The 18,736-nt window shown below is 42.9% G+C and overlaps 1 protein-coding gene across 1 annotated transcript in view; it reads left to right on the top strand.

The window, feature by feature from the left end:
- sgcd (sarcoglycan, delta (dystrophin-associated glycoprotein)) overlaps positions 1-18,736 on the top strand; it is a gene marked incomplete at both ends in the record, with an annotated part of 474,154 nt that overhangs the window by 145,231 nt on the left and 310,187 nt on the right. Inside the window, one exon of the mRNA XM_083642995.1 lies at positions 10,226-10,313. Within this exon, the coding sequence (XP_083499121.1) occupies positions 10,226-10,313 (88 nt within the window). The remainder of the gene's footprint in view (positions 1-10,225; positions 10,314-18,736) is intronic.

Below are 18,736 nucleotides of genomic sequence, written 5' to 3'. Positions count from 1 at the left end.
TCCCTCTATATTATATATTATATAACAACTGGAGAGTATCCCAGCCAGGAGATGTCAGAAATGGAGAGATGGTGAGATAAAGCGATAGACAGTGTAGCTCGCTCTCTCTCTCTCTCTCTCTTCTCTCTCTCTCTCTCTCCCTCTCCTCTGTCTGGCAGTAGTCGCAGCAGAGAGCAGCTAGTGGACGGATGGCTTGATAATGCAAGAGAGCAGCTGGCTTTATCTCTCCTGTCTAACACCTTACACAGGCAGAGAGAGAGACACTAGCACCTTACACAGGCAGATAGAGAGAGAGACACTAGCACCTTACACAGGCAGAGAGAGAGACACTAGCACCTTAGGCAGAGAGAGAGAGAGAGCCACTAGCACCTTACACAGGCAGAGAGAGAAAGAGACTAGCACCTTACACCGGCAGAGAGAGAGACTAGCACCTTACACAGTCAGTGTGAGAGAGAGAGAGACACATTACACAGGCAGAGAGAGAGACCACCTTACACAGGCAGATAGAGAGACTAGCACCTTACACAGGCAGAGAGAGATACTAGCACCTGCAGGCAGAGAGAGATACTAGCACCTTACACAGGCAGAGAGAGAGAGACTGGCACCTTACAGAGGCAGAGAGAGAGAGAGACTAGCACCTTACACAGGCAGAGGGAGAGAGACTAGCACCTTACACAGGCAGAGGGAGAGAGACTAGCACCTTACACAGGCAGAGAGAGAGACACTAGCACCTTACACAGGCAGAGAGAGAGACACTAGCACCTTACACAGGCAGAGAGAGAGAGAGAGAGGGAGACTAGCACATTACACAGGCAGCGAGAGAGAGAGAGACTAGAACATTACACAGGCAGAGAAAGACTAGCACCTTACACAGGCAGAGAGAGACTAGAACCTTACACAGGCAGAGAGAGAGAGACTAGCACCTTACAGAGGCAGAGAGAGACTAGCACCTTACACAGGCAGAGAGAGAGAGACTAGCACCTTACAGAGGCAGAGAGAGAGAGACTAGCACCTTACACAGGCAGAGAGAGAGAGAGAGACTAGCACCGTACACAGGCAGAGAGAGAGAGAGGACAAGAGAGAGCAGCGGGGAATGGGATGAATAGGCATGAATAGGATGGAGAGGAGACGGGGAATGAATGAGAGAAGAGATCGGGACCGGGACCTAGAGAGAGATGGAGGAAAGAGAAGAGATAGAGACTGGGACCTAGAGAGAGATGGAGGAGAGCTGAATGAGAGAAAGGGAGGAGCCAGCAGGGAGGTGGCCAAGTTCAACATCAAGCCAAACAAACACAACATTCTCACAATGTGATATTACAGCTAGGTTAAAAAAAATCATATTAAAGCTCTAGTTTGTTGGATCAAAAAATGTATCGCACTGTTTTATAGCCGCATCAGTAGCAACCGACGGGGTAGCCTATAACAAATTCTGCATTCACATGCTCCTCAGATGGTCCCATTTCCTGAGTTGTGAAGTTGTTCTTCCGACTTGTGTGTTCATGAGCTTTTAAATGGTAGCCTAAGGCCGTGTGTCCATATAGCTTATTTTTCTGACAGTTAAACCTGAGGTGCGCTGGGGAGCGCTGCACACAATATGCAATCAAGCAGATTGAAAATAATGTTAGGAAGGTAGCTTGATAGCTAACAGCTAACAAGCTACCAACACATGTTCTGTGAACACTCACCAGAAATATTAAGTGTCTAGCCAATCTGCTCCCTCCCACAATTGAGCCTTTCTGTCTCTGTTGTGACAGTTTCTCCATATGATTAGTTGCCTGAAAAGGAGCACCCGACACCACTTTCTGAAAAAAAATTATATTTTCAGCTGGAAACGCTGGGAGCCGGCGCACAAAACAGTCGGATCGCTCTGAAAATAGACACTGGGCGCAGCGCACTTTCTCTAGACGGCCGTATGCACCAGCATACGCTCTCTCCTCATTGGAAACAACTGAAAAAAGACCCTGGGGCTTAGGAAAAGAAGCTATATGGACACATTGCCTAACGTGTGCTCTGTGGACTTTTTAGTGGACTCTGTTGTTGCAGGTTGTTTGTTGACATTTGTGGGCTGCATTAGCTAACGGTACCCTCTGTGGTCTGGATTCTTCTTCGCTGGTGTATTTAGTGGCTGAAGTGCTGAGAGGCAGGCTCGTGAACGTGCAGAAACATCACATGTACTGGATTTTCGGCAAAACTTCGACCTCCTCCTTATTTAGTCCTCCTAAATAAATCAGCACAACATAGGAACGGCTGGACACAGAGAGGCTGGTCTAATTTTTTAAGTTATGTTAAGGAGCATTCACTCATTGGTAATGAAAAAAAACACTTTATGTACATTATTTTCTTCATGATTCATACATGTTGGGTCTTTAAACAAAATGTTGATAGCTGTTTACTTTAGTTTTTTGCTTGACAACAAAGAGCAAAGGAAATGGTCAGGAACAAATTTTTCCGACAGCACATCAATGCAGGGCATATACTGCCAGAAGGGGGAGACAAGTGTTCCGCTCTACAAAAGTTCTGCACTATAGCTTTAAAGCAGCTTTGTAAACTGTTTTGAACTGATATCAGAAACATATTTAGGGTAGGTTTCTTTGGTGCTTTTTTCAAAGGCGCTCATGTCAACCTTCAACATCAAAAGAAAGAGAGAGCAGGTGAGAGAGAGGATGGGAGAGAGAGGGAATCTAGACCTAAGAGAGTGAATGAGAGGAGAGCAAACAGAGAGAAGGAGGAAGAGAAGAGGTGCCTTGGAAGAGAAACAGATGAAAAGAGGAGGGAGCCGACAGGCCAGGGGATCAGGAGGAGCTGAGAGGAATGGTATACTGTCTGGGCAGAGGAGATGGGAAGAGACACCGGGTCAGTCCAGGAGAGGAGAGGAGAAGAGAGGAGGGGAGAGGAGAAGAGAAGAGAGGACAGGAGGGGAGGGGAGGGGGGGATTCAAGATTCAAGATTTTTAAGTATCACGTGTGAAATTATTGTGCTGTGGACTCCGTTTACAACATAGTACAAATATAACAGGGCATATGAGTGCAAAAACAACAAGAGACACAACAAGCAATAAGGCAGTAGAGTGATAAGACAAGTCAGAGACAGTGGCATATTCACTGCACATAGGTGCACATGGCATGTGCTAGACCAGGGGTACCCAAATTCTTTCCCATGAAGGGCCAAAACTCAATCTGGGTGCAGGGCCGAGGGCCAAAAATAAACGTGGAATTACATTAAAATGTATTGTGTTTTATAGAAAATTAACATTCTAAATCTAAAATAACATTTCAATATAATAATCTACTTTTTATCTGTTTGGTAATTGTAATAATTTCCAATTGGTTATATATATTTAAAAAAAAACATCTGCATTTGTGGGGAGCTTAAACATTTAATCAGTAAACACCCAGTTAAAAACAGTTGTATTTTCCACCTTTGAAAGAGAGAAATTTGACTTAATTCACAACTTGAAAAATCCTCAAGGTACTTTGAAAATCAGCTTTATTGTCCATCTTTTGTAAACAATTTGCAGGGATGCAATCTCAGGAGTGAACACAGTATCCGCAGCCACATTCAGACACTTTTTTACAAAGTCACCACATGAAAAAGCTCGTCCACCCTTTGCAATCAGTGCAGATATCTGATAACTTGCCCGAGTTGCATTCTGGATAAAAAAAAATCGGGGGGGGGGGGGGAATAAATAAATAAATAAATAAATAAATAAATAAATAAATAAATAAATAAATAAATAAATAAATAAATAAATAAATAAATAAATAAATAAATCCGTGGCGGGCCAAAACAAACGGAGCGCGGCCAAACTTGGTCAGCACTGCTTTAGACGTACTTAAACATTTTAAATTCGACGTTCTGTTTGCACAGGTGCAAATAGCATATACCTAATTAAACATACAATTACACATTAGACATACGTAATCGTAGCAGCTACAGTACGGTACAGTACAGCTACTACACTATTTGTGTATGTTAAGGAGTCTCGTGGCCTGCGGGAAGAAACTGTCCCTCAAGCGATTTGTGCGTGCTTTTGGGACCCTGTATCTCCTCCCTGAGGGTAACAGGGAGAACAGGCTGTTGTGGGGGTGGTTTGTGTCTTTGATGATCTTCAGGGACCTCCTGCGGCAGCGCTGGTTATACAGTTCCTGCAGTTCTGGCAGCTCACATCCTGTTACGTCAACGCTGACGAAGGCTATCGCTGAAACGCGTACGTTGTGGTGCAACAGGAATAAAAAACCCTCAAAAGGACTTTTTGAGTGCTGGCTCCTTCTCTACTGCTTTAAGAAACTCTTGTGCCGTGCACCTAAGACTTTAAATTATCCGGTGAGTGTGCGGGCTGATAGCTCCCCAGCTATATATCTGCTACAAAGGTACAATAAAATGCTAATTTCTGGATTACCAAGTGCTGCTCTTCAACTCGGCAAGCATAACATTACATATAATCCACGGAGCAGATAGTAAATGAATACAATTTCATTCAATTCTAGAGTCGCCTTAAATTAATATCCCACTCTTCTTCTGTTTAAACACCACCGTGGGCAGTCTAAAGATAGACCCTTTTCATGGGGGCCATTTTGTGTCGAAAAGGCAAGATAAAGACAGGTGCAAGCAAAACACTAATGAGGGTTTCCAACTTCCATGATTGGAAGTTGGAAACCGGAAAATATAATCTGCACACTGTTTTTGAAGCTCCCACGGTGAGTTTTTAATTACAAAGATGCAACGTTTCCACCCTCACGAGTCTTCATCAGGCAGTACAAAGAACAAGCTCTCTGTGGGCATCTATATAACCTCATATAGGTGGTGGTGCCCCAATCAGGTGATGACAGACACCTGTGATCATTACAAAATACATAATTGTTGACACAGTAGAGTAGGTCTCTCAACAAGAACAAAACTTTTTTTTTAAAGATCACATAATAACAGAGGTAAACAAGTTCTAAAATACCCGATACAAAAGAGATACAAAAAGAAGTGAAACATGCAGGTGATGTTTTACTTCTTTTTGTCTGTCATCACCTGATTGGGGCACCACCACCCTATATGAGTGGTTAGGGTTAGGTTCAGACAATCTGACTACTCTAGCCATTAACCAGAACTAACTAGAACACAGGGAATCTAGCTAATCTACAGCCTAGTCTGCCCTTAGTTAGTCTCTAATGATCGAGAGTTCCACGAGGGCGATCTGAGGGATCCATGAGTCCGCATTGGTGGCATCGACCAAGAAGAGAGGAGGGGAGGATAGGGGTCAGTGGTGATGAGGCCAGGGAAGGGGGGGGGGCATCAAGCAGGCGAAGGAGTAGTGGATAATGGGCCAGGGTGAGGGTGGATGGCCGGGACGATGTGACGATCGGCTAGATGGCTAGATGATTGGGGCTGCGGTGGCAGTCGGCGGGCGGGCAGGGACGCGAGTCAGGCCAGTGAAGGACATCTGAGGAGGAGAGAGAGAAGGGGGGAGAGCCAGAGGCCGGAGGAACCTGCGCAGAGGTGGAACTAGGTTTGGCAGCTAATAATTTCCTGCCTGCTGGGACAACTGATCCTATACAAAATCAAGTCTAGATGTATATTGATACTGCTGGCTTGAGACAGCCCGCTCAGCAGTTCAGGACTAAGTTTATTCAGCAGATATTAGATATTCTGTCCATGCTACTAGGATGATTAATACAATACTGCTAATTCAAGTCTAGGTAGTCTAGGTCTAAGTTTAGACTGATACTGCTGGCTTGAGACAGCCCGCTCAGCAGTTCAGGACTAAGTTTATTCAGCAGCTATTAGATTTTCTGTCTAAGCTACTAGGTCGACTGATGCTATTACTAAATCAGGTATAAGTCGAAGTTTATACTGATATTGCTGGCTTGAGACAGCCCGCTCAGCAATTCAGGATTAAATATACTCAACAGCTAAGAAATGTTTCCAGAGAATGACACCATCAAACACAACCATATGATTGGGAAAATAAATGGGTTTTGAGTCTATAGTTTTGAAGATTTCAATAGAACCGGCGTCCCTAACTGACAGAGGAAGCTGGTTCCTTTGTATCTCTCACTCCTAATCCTTTTGAGGTGGGTAAACACATTTCTCACATATTCCTGTGAATAACAAGTCAAAACAGACAGTCGGCTTGGCCAGAAACCTCTAGAGTGTGTCACCGTGAGCTGTTTGCTCACTACCATTCAGAAGCCCCTAAAGATCTTTACTCCTATTGTGCTTCAGGAAAGCAGAAATACTATATCTTCCACCTTGAGCTCAACCAGTGAGATTATTTTTGCCTACAGAGCATCTCTTCCTCTGAGAAATATTTGTAGAGCCAAAACTCAAATGCATGTCTGTCTCTCTGACTCTTCTCATGTTCTCTTCTCTGTTTCTCTGTCTGGGAGACTTGGTGCTGGGACAATTATGGTCTGTTGCAGTAATAAAGACGAGAAGGGAGAGATGGTGGGGATCAGAGCCAGCACAGAACAACAAACTAAGTACACGCAAACATGCCCAGAGGAAGGCATTTGAAGCGGTTGGAGGAAAAGTGACCGGAGAGATTGAACGATATAGGCTTCGACAAAGGATATGATGTGCTTTACTCTGAGCATGTTGTTGAACCTCAGTCTGGGAATAAGAAAACAATGTTGTCTCTGTTACCCGCACCTATTAGCATAAATAATATCCGCATGCATTTCTCCAGTGTTTGTCCAGGGTTGACTTTGGTTGAGTGAAACATCAAAACTGTGGTTCACATATTTCATATTTCATAAGCATCCAACTAGACTGTTATTCATTATTTAAAAATAACTGGAACGTGTATTGTAATGCTACTATTTGCAAACCAAACATGATTATTAGTGGCCGGGCCAGCGAAGCGGCAGGTATTTGCCTGTATTATTAGTGGCCAGGCCAGCGAAGCGGCAGGGCCACTTATTGTATTTGCCTGTATTCTTCTTCTTCTTCTTCTTCTTCTTCTTCTTCTTCTTCTTCTTCTTCTTCTTCTTCTTCTTCTTCTTCTTCTTCTTCTTCTTCTTCTTCTTCTTCTTCTTCTTCTTCTTCTTCTTCTTCTTCTTCTCCCAGGAAGTCAGACTTCCCATGCATGAAAATAAACCAAACTTTGCACAAAGGTCCAGTCCCATGCCAAAGTTGACGTGAATTTGGCACCAATAGTCCTGATGGTGGAGCTACAGCGACCGTCTAAAGTTTCAAACTTTAGACGAAAATTCATAACAAATCAGGCATACGGGGTACGGCTTTGGCACTTTCATCGAAATGTGTGCCCAAATGAGGAGAAACCTTTGTACGCTGCAACCTATGGCCAATTATGAAGTCTAAAGACCGCAAAACTGCAAAAACTGTAAAACTAATTAAACCCTACTCCTCCCACATTTCTCTTCAAACGACACCAAACTCCAGCATCTGCATCGGTAGACTGTCCTCCACAAAAGTATCAAACAGATTTTTGATACATCAAAAATTGAGCCCACAGTGCATCAAAATGTTTTACTGTAAATGGTACTTTAAACAGCTAATGCAAATTCTTGCTAAATAAAGCTTGAATCTCCATGAAATTTTTTTACAAGATTTTGCTGTCAGAGCAGTTGAAGTGTGCAAAATCTAAGAATTGTATGTCAAAAACTGAATTTTTGACTGTATTTTGAATTCTGCCCTCATAGCCTAAAGAGCATAATTGCCCTAATCACCTAATGATGTGATGTCACTTGAGCAATGACGTCATCAGTGATGTCATCAGTGATGATGTCATCAATTATGTCATCCTTCCTGGCTGAGCAGACTGGGTGGGTGATGTCATAGTTGTTGCTGTCATGTCATCGGTGATGACATGCCAAAGTATAAATAAGCAATTTTTTAGTCTATCTCTCTCTGCCTCCACTGTCATTACTCTCTCCGCTTCTATGTTCAACTGCCATGTACTTAACCTGCTGCCTTCTGCCCAAGCCCTGTCATGAACGGCAGTGTTCTAATCTAAGCAGACTGGATTGCATGCAACAGATGACAGAAAGCTCATCCATAAGAGACTTGAGACTTGACTTGGACTTGTGACTAAAGACTTGAGACGCGACTTGGACTATAGCTAAAAGACTTGAGTCATATCAGCTGTAGGCGGCCTATGTGTACATGTAAAGATCGGATAGTTATTCTGCATTCCATCATCAGCTGTAGGCCTAAATTAAGTGTAGATGTAAAGACAGGATCATTCTCTATCGCTGTCGATATTGTCTTCCAGCTACAGATATTTGTATGTAGGTATGGGAACTGACCCCCCTGAGGGCAGTTAAAGAGTGTCTTAAAGTTGTAGCCAACGTCAACTGCCCTCAGAGGGGTCAGTTCCCATACCTACAGATACATATCTGTAGTCGGGAGACAATGTCTTCCATCTCAGAGAAACGAGGTTACCGTGTAACCCTGACGTTTCTCTGCATTCCGTCATATTATTTTACCCGTAGGCCTAAGTGTAGATGTAAAGACAGGATAGTTATTCTGGATTCCATCATATTATATCAGCTGAAGGAATAGCCTAAAGCTAATTCATGCAAATTAAGAATCTGAATAATGTTGCAAGAGCAATAATATTACATTCTATTATTATTGTATTTTGCACAAATTTACTTTAATAAATACATGTATTTTGCTCAAAGAAATGTAGCAAGGCATGTAACTGGCTAAAGAGATGTTTAAGCACTAATGTATGGTAATAATGTGACACGTCAATGACAAAGATCCATGTAAAAATATTTGCGTAATGGATTTTTGTCAAGTAGTGAAGTATTGGGCAATTTCAATCAGGAAGACTTATCATTCATTCATGCTTTCTCTTTACCAAATCAGAGTTGCTGAACGCTTTCCCTCTTTTTTCAAGAGAAGCAATCAAAGTTAGCTCCCATATACAAACTGTTAAACTAACCGCTGTTGATGTCAAATTAAGAAAGATTCAGCGACTGCATGGCTGATTTCTCACCTCAGTTTGAAATCTGAGGCTTAGAGAGGTGCTTTTGTCATAGAGAAGTGGGCGTGGTTTCATCGAAACTGGATTGATTGGGAAAACGATAAACGCATCCCGGATGTTCTTCTAACTTCATACTCAAATCGCAACACAATACAAATTGATGTATGGAATTATAATGAATACATGTATCAATTATTTAACAGTTATTTCTTGTTTTAAATTCACATCTGACACGTTCATATCACGCCACGTTGTTATCGTAATAACCTCTCTGTGCAATCGTACATTTTCGCGTATTTACTGTGGGAACTTTCAGTAACTTTTCGAAGAGCCATAATGTTATCTGGGAGATACACGCGAGCCAAACCCCCTCCTCAGCTCTCAGCGTAACACAATGGTCAGGACGTTATCTCTAATTAAGAAGGTGACTGAGGCGTGGAAGATTAGTGTGGCACAGAAAGCGCAGGGCGTCAGATGTGATTAGCCTTACAGATTATTCCCGGCCAGGCTCGCTGGGAAAAGGAAAGTTATCTAACTGAGCAGGAGGCGGACCCACGTCTCCGCGCTGCATCTGCTGCACTGACCTGAGGTCAACACTGCAGGCGTTTGTGTAAAAGTGTGTATGTGCATGGGCAGGCGTGTATGTCTGCACACTTACCTGCCCCCTGGCCTCCTCCCAGTGGGATGTGCCTGGAAAACCTCCCTGGGGAGGCGACCAGGAGGCATTACTAGATGCTTGAACCACCTCAGCTGGCTCCTTTCTATGTGAATTCAGTCAATTCAATTACAGAAAAAAGTGCAATATTCAACAAAAACAAACAAACATGTAGAGCAGAATGAAATGATCTAACCCAGTGGTACTTGTTCAGGTCAAGGACTCCTAAACTCACAGAAATTAGACCACGCACCCCCATCTGATAAGATTTGAGCTTTTAGATGTTTTATTACAGAAAGTGTATGAAACCCATGACCAAAATAGTCATACATTCTGTCATTGTGTTACTTATGGATGGAATTATAGTGAAAATAAATGATTCCCCTGTTTGCTGGGGACACCATGAAGCCCACCCATGGACCCCTGGGGGTCCGCAGACTCCACTTTGAGAACCATTGATCTAACCCCATTGGCAGATTCTATTTTATTTTCACTTGTTTTAATACAATTGCGATTTTAAGACTCAATGAAAGACTAAATGACTCTTTGAGATGGATATTTTATGCAGTGTTTGTTATCAAATTGGTGATTTCCTGGTACTTGACCATCCTTTTATGTCGCCACAGGGCCGCCCGCTGTTCCTGCAATCCTCCAGAAACGTGTCAGTCAACATCGTCAACAGCAACAACCAGCTGCTCACACAACTCGTCGCAGGTAAGACGACACAGCAGTACTGTAGTTTAATGAAGATCTGTCTGGTGTTGGTTTGCCACTTCTAAAACACATTGAACCTAAATACAAATCTGATTTCATTACTTTTGAACAATTAGAGTGGCCTGCCTGGTTTAGTCAGAAGCATGTTGGAAAGGAAAAGGCATTTAGATTGTGAAATTATTGGCAAATTGCACTTGTGAAATTGGAATAAACTGATTACATTATTGAGTTGGGAGTTGTTCCAGTGGATTATAATATACTGACAGCAATTCCAAGCGGTAATCAGTCATGTGTAATGGCTTACACTTAGAAAGTATACTCGAGAAAGGCACCATGGCAATTCTTTGTGGGAAAAAAAGCCTTTGTTCACTATTCATTTCCTTTTTGGAGCAGTTAAGATCCCACATGTTTTGACTGATGCCTTGAATATTTGTCGAGATCGTGGATACAAGCGGCCAAAATGGATTCCCTCAGGAGGGTGACTGGCATCTCCTTTAGGGATAAGGTGAGAAGCTTGGTCACCCGTGAGAGACTCAGAGTAGAGCTGCTGCTCCTTCACATAGAAAGGAGTCAGCTGAGGTGATTCGGGCAACTAAGTATGCCTCCTGGTCATCTCCCCAGGGAGGTTTGCCAGCTGGGAGGAGGAAATGGGGCAGACCAAGGACCGGGTGGAGTGATTACATCTCCGCATTGGCCTGGGAACACCTTGGGATCCCCCAGTCAGAGCTGGTTCATGTGGCCAGGGAAAGGGACGTTTAGGGTGATATGTTTGTCCCCAACTGAAGAGCATGTTCAATTTTGTGAGGAGCCACTGGATCACTTTTCTTCTTATTATTCACTCTTTCGCCTTTCAAAGCATAAAGAGGGTGTATAGGGTTTACTACCGGATTCCCCAGCTCTAATTCTCTAACTCAGTGGTTCTCAATGTGGGGTCTGGGGACCCCCAGGTGTCCTTGAGGGGGTTGCAGGCGGTCAGCAGAAAAAAGGGGAATACTTTATTTTCACTATAATACCATCCATAAGTAATTCAATGACAGAATGTGTGACTGTTTTGGTCATGGGTTGCATACACTTTCTGTAATAAAACATCTAAAAGCAAACATCTTATATGATGTGGGACCCTGGGACAAAATCTTATCAGAAAGGGAACCGTCGTATAATGTGTGTCAGTTTAAGTTTGAGAACCACTGCTCTAAGTAACACGATTGTCGCTTCATTTCCATTACTAAGCTCTAGCCACACATTCTCCCTCTGCTGCCTTTACAGGCGCTATCAGAGCCCTCTGCTCCCTAAGTCTAACAGAACGTCCTTCTTCTGTAACATCTCCCTCTCTCCGCCTGTCACACTGTAATTGAGTTGTCCTCCTCAGGCTGCGCTGAATGGAAATCACTCTGTGTAAACACGCAGAGGAAACGTCTTTCACATGTTAAACTGCGCTGACATTTGCCTTGTGGGGGTGAGGAGGAGGAGGAGGACAGGAGAAGCTGCTGCTCTGACATTGTGGGGCGGGTGATGGGATTCATACACAGGAAGAACCTTCACATCCCAGATGGAGAGTGACAGAATCAATTGTGCGCGCGTCAATCAGTCACCCCCGCCCAATGTTTTCTGCTGCCACATGAGACAAAGCAATTTTAGCTAGAGAGAGAGAGTAGAGTTCTCTATATTTCTTTCTTTTTTCTATTTTCTATTTCTTGTTTGTCGTGACACCAATAACAGTTTTGGCAGTCTGAGTATTTTCTCAAGTGTAGGCTGCATCATCTTAGATATCATCTGGTCTTCAACTCCGTATGAATAACTTAGGATCAGGGTGGGACAGCATGAAAACAATCACTGGGATCAAGGAGGGCGGCAGGAGAAACATCCAGTTAAATGGGTACAACTCTGGCTCTGGCTCAGAGTTTTAATGATTTTTATGGTAGATTTGATGTTCATGATTTTAGTGAGAAACACCAGGAGATCAGAGACAGCCTCCGTCTAGTTCCCCCTGTAAGCCCCTTTTTTGACGAACACAATGTTGTCAAGTGCTTCAAAGCGTGCAAAAAAGTCCTGGCCCTGACAATTTGGGTGGGCAACTTTTAAAGGTCTGTGCTGACCAACTAGGCCCTATTTTTAATTATATTTTTAATTTATCACTTTGCCAGCAGAGGGTGCCATCCCTATGGAAACAGTCCACTGTGGTTCCGGTTGCCAAGGGCAACAAACCCAAAACCTTGAATGACTTTAGGCCAGTAGCCCTAACCTCGCTTGTCATGAAGCAGTTTGAAAAGTTAGTAAAAACAGAGCTCGTAGCTAAAACTGAGTGCTTGCTCGACCCCTTTCAGTTCGCTTATTGTGCGCAAAGAGGCGTGCAAGACGCTACAGCCACCTTGCTGAACCTCCTGTACAAAGACCTAGAGGGCAGTAAGAATCACGCCAGATTGCTTTTTGTTGACTTTTCATCAGCATTCAACACCATTCAGCCACATGTTCTTGTTGAAAAACTAACTGACAGCTTTGGTATGGATCCATGTTTGGTTGGCTGGATTTTAGATTTTCTTACCAACAGATCTCAACAGGTAAGAGTAAATGGGATACTGTCTAGTTTTTTAACATCCTCGACTGGCTCGCCTCAGGGTTGTGTTTTATCTGCGTTTCTGTATATTTTGTATACCAATGATTGTCGTAGTCGCTATGCCGACAGATTTATTATCAAGTATGCTGATGATTCTATTATCGTCAGCCTGCTTGACGATGATGAAGTCGGCCATGGCCAAGTCATTGATGACTTTGTATCCTGGTGTGAAGATGCCTTTCTGCAACTCAATGTTTCAAAAACGAAAGAGATTTGCATTGATTTCAGACGCTCCCCCCTGTTCCCCAAGGTAGTATTGTTAATGGTCAGATAGTTGACCTGGTCACTGAATACAAATATCTGGGTACTATAATTGATAGCAGGTTGAAGTTCGATCTAAACACAGAGTCGCTGTGCAAAAAGGGTCAGTAGCGCCTTTTTTGTCTCCGGAAACTTGCTAAATTCCAGGTAGACAAGACCTTGATGAAACTGTTCTACAGCGCTTTTATTGAATCTGTTATCACCTTCTCTATTGCCTGCTGGTATGGCAACCTCGACACCAGGAATAAGAACTCCCTAGGGAGAATTGTGAAAACGGCTTCAAAAATAGTCGGAATCCATTTTGGGAGCCTAGACCACATTTTCAACTTGCAGATGCTGAAAAAAGCAAGGGCTATCTGCTCAGACAATGCCCATCCGCTGAGCTCTGAATATGAGCTACTTCCATCTTAGCCTGGGTAAACCCAGCCCCCACGTGACCTGCTCTCAGACCTGGTTCGCAGTCACTACGGTCTGGAAGACGACCCATTCAGATCGATTTCTGCCGTCGGGGAGGGGCGGGTGTACCTCCCTTGATAGACCACTCCATCAGCCAACCAGCTTAGCACACAGAGCACATGCGCAGTGCAACAGATGGCGTCACTCAGCGCCCTTTGTTATTAGCAAAAGAGCTAACACTTTTCATTCAGTACTGCTAGCATGCAATGGCTACAACCAATGTGAATGATTTTTGCAGGTTTTGCAGAGTATTATTTCCTCCAGACCTCACGTCACCAGCCTGCCGCTTGCATCTTCCTATCTTCCACAAAATCGAGCATAGCATGACATTAACGCTAGCTACATGTCCATTTGTCATTACAGGAGGAGCATACTCAGAGCATATACTCATCTACCAGCTATAGCGTTATATATCTAGCTAACATTAGATCAACTATCAATCAATGAGGGGGAACAAGGGGGTTACAGGCGCGGGGCGTTGTCCAGGCTATGCTCCATCATGAGCAACGACTCGCACCCACTCCACGGCGTGCTAGTCAAACACAGGAGTACGTTCAGTGAGAGACTGATTCCACCTAGATGCAATACGGAGAGGCACAGGAAATCATTCCTGCCTGTGGCCATTGGTCTATTTAATGCCTCTCTTAAAAGAGCACCTCGGAGACGCTCAGTCTCCCTGAGACTGAGCCAGCCGATAGGTTAACTGTGCCTGGCTGAGCCACGTGTAACGTACAGGGCAAGCCGACTTAATATAAATCAAGTGCAATATGTGCAATATGTGCAATATGTCACGTGCAATAATGATAATTGACACGGAATGTATACTATACTTACTCTACGTATTTGTTAAAATTGGAGCGATTGATCCCTCTTAATTCTTTCAGAATGCTCCTAGAGAGCGCCCTACACGAGGAGTGTTCGTGTTTTACATGAAATATTTTCACTTGTTCTATATGTCTGTAAACTTGTAACCTCTTTATATATGTTTTCTGTACACAGGGCACTCTTGCAAATGAGAGCTTGCTCTCAAGAGATCTCCCCTGTATAAATAAATGCTAAATAAAAAATAAATAAAATAAAAATTTGTATTTTGCTACTTAGACATTCTACTTATTTTTTGCTTTTTGCTTCTATTGCATTTACTAGTTATTCTATGCTATGTTGTGTTTTTCTGCTTATTTGCTTAATATTGCATTTACTACGGTTTATTTTTATTTTATTTTATTTTATGCTATGTGTGTTCTGTGAGCGAGCTACTGTAACTTGTCCCAATTTCCCCCCGGGGATCATTAAAGTCTTTCTGATTCTGATTCTGATTCTGAAACTCCTCTGGATAGTTTATCCACCTCTGCATTTACAGTATTTACCAATCACACGTATTGTTGGGTAAGCAAACGTTAACTTTATACAGTGATTAACAGTGTCATTCGTTTCTTCAAGGGGTAGCCGCCATCCAGTACCAGTGATGGGACACACGACACAACAGAGGATCAAATGATTTGTGAAGATCAAAGCTATAATATTCTGTTCTCCTGAGATTAACGCTAAACCACATGTCACTGATGATCAGTTGTTTCAACGTAGGATATTGCAATAACACACAAGCCAAATGCTGACATGAGAGATTTGCTTTGAAGAATATTGTTATATTTGCTTGTTTTAATGCTTTTGTCAATAAACATTGTCAACAAAGATAGCCTTGTTTTATATTATCATGTATAAAGATTGTTGATGTTGAGTGAACACAAACTACGAACCGAAGATTGGAGCAGAGGACATGACGACAGAGAAACTTAATCGACCAGCAGTCTGCTTCAATCAATGAATGCTTTATATTTATTGAAATTAAATATGGTGATATCTGGTGGTCTGAAATTACTCTCTCTAGCTACAGTAGGGTAACTGGCTCCTATTGTGTCTTATTATTGTAACATTTGAATCAGCGTTTCATAACTTTATAATAGCCTAACGTTACTGTATAGCCTGGATGACGTTAGCTAATGCTACCCAGCCTTACATTGGCATATGCTGCCTTTAGCTTGTGGTATTATGTACAGTAATATTGTATCGCTGGCTAGACAGACGAGTTTATCTGGAATCAGTGTGACAAGATCCCTGCTGCTAGCTTGTCTGCCTTTCTGTGTCACAGAGTATCTAGCTACAGTATCTTAACAGACTGCATTACATGCTACACCATGCAAATATATTTTGATATAATTCAAACAATTAGCCCACCATACCACTGGACTGTACAGTATTGCTGTGAAAAAGTTACATTTGATTGTGTCAAGTGTTACATGTTATATTTTTTTCCTGTGGCTGGTGTTTACTGGTATTACATTTGACAAACAACTATATATTACCTTTGAAATATTTATGAGCAAAATAATTCAGGAATAAATTTGAAACTTTGGTCTGGCTCACTCTGAATGTAGTTAACACTTGCTTTGGAGAATTGAGAATTGAGATTGCTGACTGCAGAACAAGTTATGAATGTATAACTTTAACTATACTTTTTTTGCTAAATAAACAAGCACAGGTCTAGCATCACATTATTAAGGATTTTTTTTTAAGGATCCTTATGTGGAAACATTTTGAGAACCACTGTTTTGAAGTACTATTAATATAGCTGTTTTCATTCTCACATGACAATACAACAGAATAGAGTATCAAACAAAAACATTTTTATTCGGTTCCATTCAAAAAAGTACAATTTGAGTATGAACAGTACAACAGTACAGTATGGAAACAATATGAAGTTCTGTTGGCTGCCATTAACCTCACAAATCAATCATTGCAGCCGGACTGGTCATTTGGTTCAGCATCAAAATGGGCTGAGAGATTGAGTAGGCTAACAATACACATGAGAATTACCATTAACGTTACAGCATTTAATAACGTTAATTTTCGTGTACCCGATGCCAGGATATTTCGCCACTTTGTTTTCATCAAGTTCTCTGGACTTGCATACACAAGCTCACAGCGTCCATGTAAATCCTCATCTTTATCATTCTCCCCACCAATCTGCAACACCATGATTCCCAGATTAGAAGCCCCGCGTATCTGGTCCTCCATTAGCGCATTTAGCGGTGAGACAACATTAACAATAACACCTGTTTTCACTTGAATTTCCTCAACGTAGTTGCATAGCCATATAGCTAGCCATATAGCGTTAGCTATACGTTAGCACCGTAGCTATGTTTTAGAGAGGCCAAATGCTAATGGCTAGTGTAGTGCTCGTTATTTGGATTAAATGTGGTTGGGTAAAATAAAATATTAATAATCAGAAAATTATTAATATTTCATAAAATTATTAAAATATCAAATATGTAATCCTTGATAAGGATTAACCTAGGGGCACCACCTGCTTGATTTTTGCAGGACCCAACTTTAATCACAGTTAGTCTCTCTGAAGTGTGGAGTTTCTAATCCTTAAGCAGTAGTTTACCACAGTTATCACAAAATCACTCTGAATCAGTTGAATTCAATTAAAGTTGACACTATTTAAAATAAAAGAGAGGTATTGGCAATACAATCAACAAATTTCATTTATAACTAAGTTACATTCTAAAACTCTTCAATGTACTGTAGGGGAAATGTGAGGTCAGTGGATATTCTCCGCATGGAAAGTGTAAGGCACCGGATGAACACCAGATGGCAGCAGAGTGTGTGTGTGTGTGTGTTTCGGACCAGCCGGCCTCTTCAGTGAAGAGCTAGTGACTAGCGTTTATACATTCGGATTCAGTTAATGCATGTGTAAGCACAGTTGCAATCAGACAAAAACAGTTCACAGATTTTCATTCACAGTATCACATCAGTCAATTATATATATATATCCCTTTTAACTCTAAACAATCTAACTGCCCGGACGTGAGTGATCAATTCAATTTCTTACGTGGCGTGCACGCTCAGTCCTGCACACGCGTGTGCAGCGGTTTGTTGCGGGGTTGTTGCGGGGTTCCTCCGGCGACGGAGGGGGGTCTGGACCAGCGCGTGTCCGCTGTCCAGAGCGGGAAGGAAGGGTTTGAGGAGTGAGAGCAGACGGTCGATCTCAGCTGGCCACGCTGAGGTCCTGGGTCTGCGGGGAGGTCTCGGTGAAGGAAAGGGGGATCTCACAGCTCGCTTCTTTGGGTTGATACCACTCGCCTGGTTACGGCGATGCTGTTTCGGTTGCGAGGAGTGGGGGGTCGACTTCTCTCGAGGTTTGTCGCTGAGGTCCTTTCTGCAGCGAGTGGCTACGTAGAACTTCTCAACAGAGAGGAGGGGGGTTGAAACCCTGTCTCTCTGTATTACAGGAGGTCCTGTCTGTAGCTGGGCTACTTAGGAACTGAAGTTTTGGGGCTCCAACCCTGTATACAGTGTGGTGCCCAGGGCGTGTCTGTGTTGTGGTTGAGGCACTCTGATTGGCTCACCTTATCTCGCTGCTGGGGAACAAAAGAGTCGGCTTGATCCCCTTTTGTTCCTTCTTGGTAACAAAGGAATGGCTCGCTTCCCTGCCGTTTTATCATAGGTGTGTGAACTCAGCTAGCCAAATGGCCAGGTGCCTGATGTGGGGGTTTGTGTCTCTCTCCGTGTTCCTAAACAGACCGTTAGTGTTCACTCCAAATGTCTGCATCCAACATACATGTCCCTTACTGTGTCTCCACACAGACTGTTAGTGTTCACTCAAAATGTCTGGCCCAACACTAGGTAGTGCTGAAGCCGCTACAGCTGTTACACGTCATTGACAAAGACGCACTCTCTGATTGGCCGATCACGGCAGGAGCTGATGTTGGCAGTCACGCCGTCACTCATTGGCTGTGATTCTGCGCGGGTCTGCGACTCGCCCCAGAAACCGATTTGAATGGGCCGTCTTCCAGACCGTAGTGACTGGGAACTCTGAGAGCAGGTCACGTGGGGGCTGGGTTTACCCAGGCTACTTCCATCTGGCCTTCGTCTTCGTGCTCCCTTGGCTAAGAAAAATAGATATAGGAATTCCTTTGTGCCTGCTTCGATTCAAGCTTTAAATGCTACTTAAGAGAATATAATGTAAGATCTATTTGGATGTTTTTACTTATTTTACGTTCTCTTATACAATAGTAATATTGTAGCA

The sequence above is a fragment of the Poromitra crassiceps genome (genome assembly GCF_964638095.1).
Source record: "Poromitra crassiceps genome assembly, chromosome: 1".
Taxonomy (NCBI): Eukaryota; Metazoa; Chordata; class Actinopteri; order Beryciformes; family Melamphaidae; genus Poromitra; species Poromitra crassiceps.
This window is presented reverse-complemented; position numbering and strand designations above follow the sequence as displayed.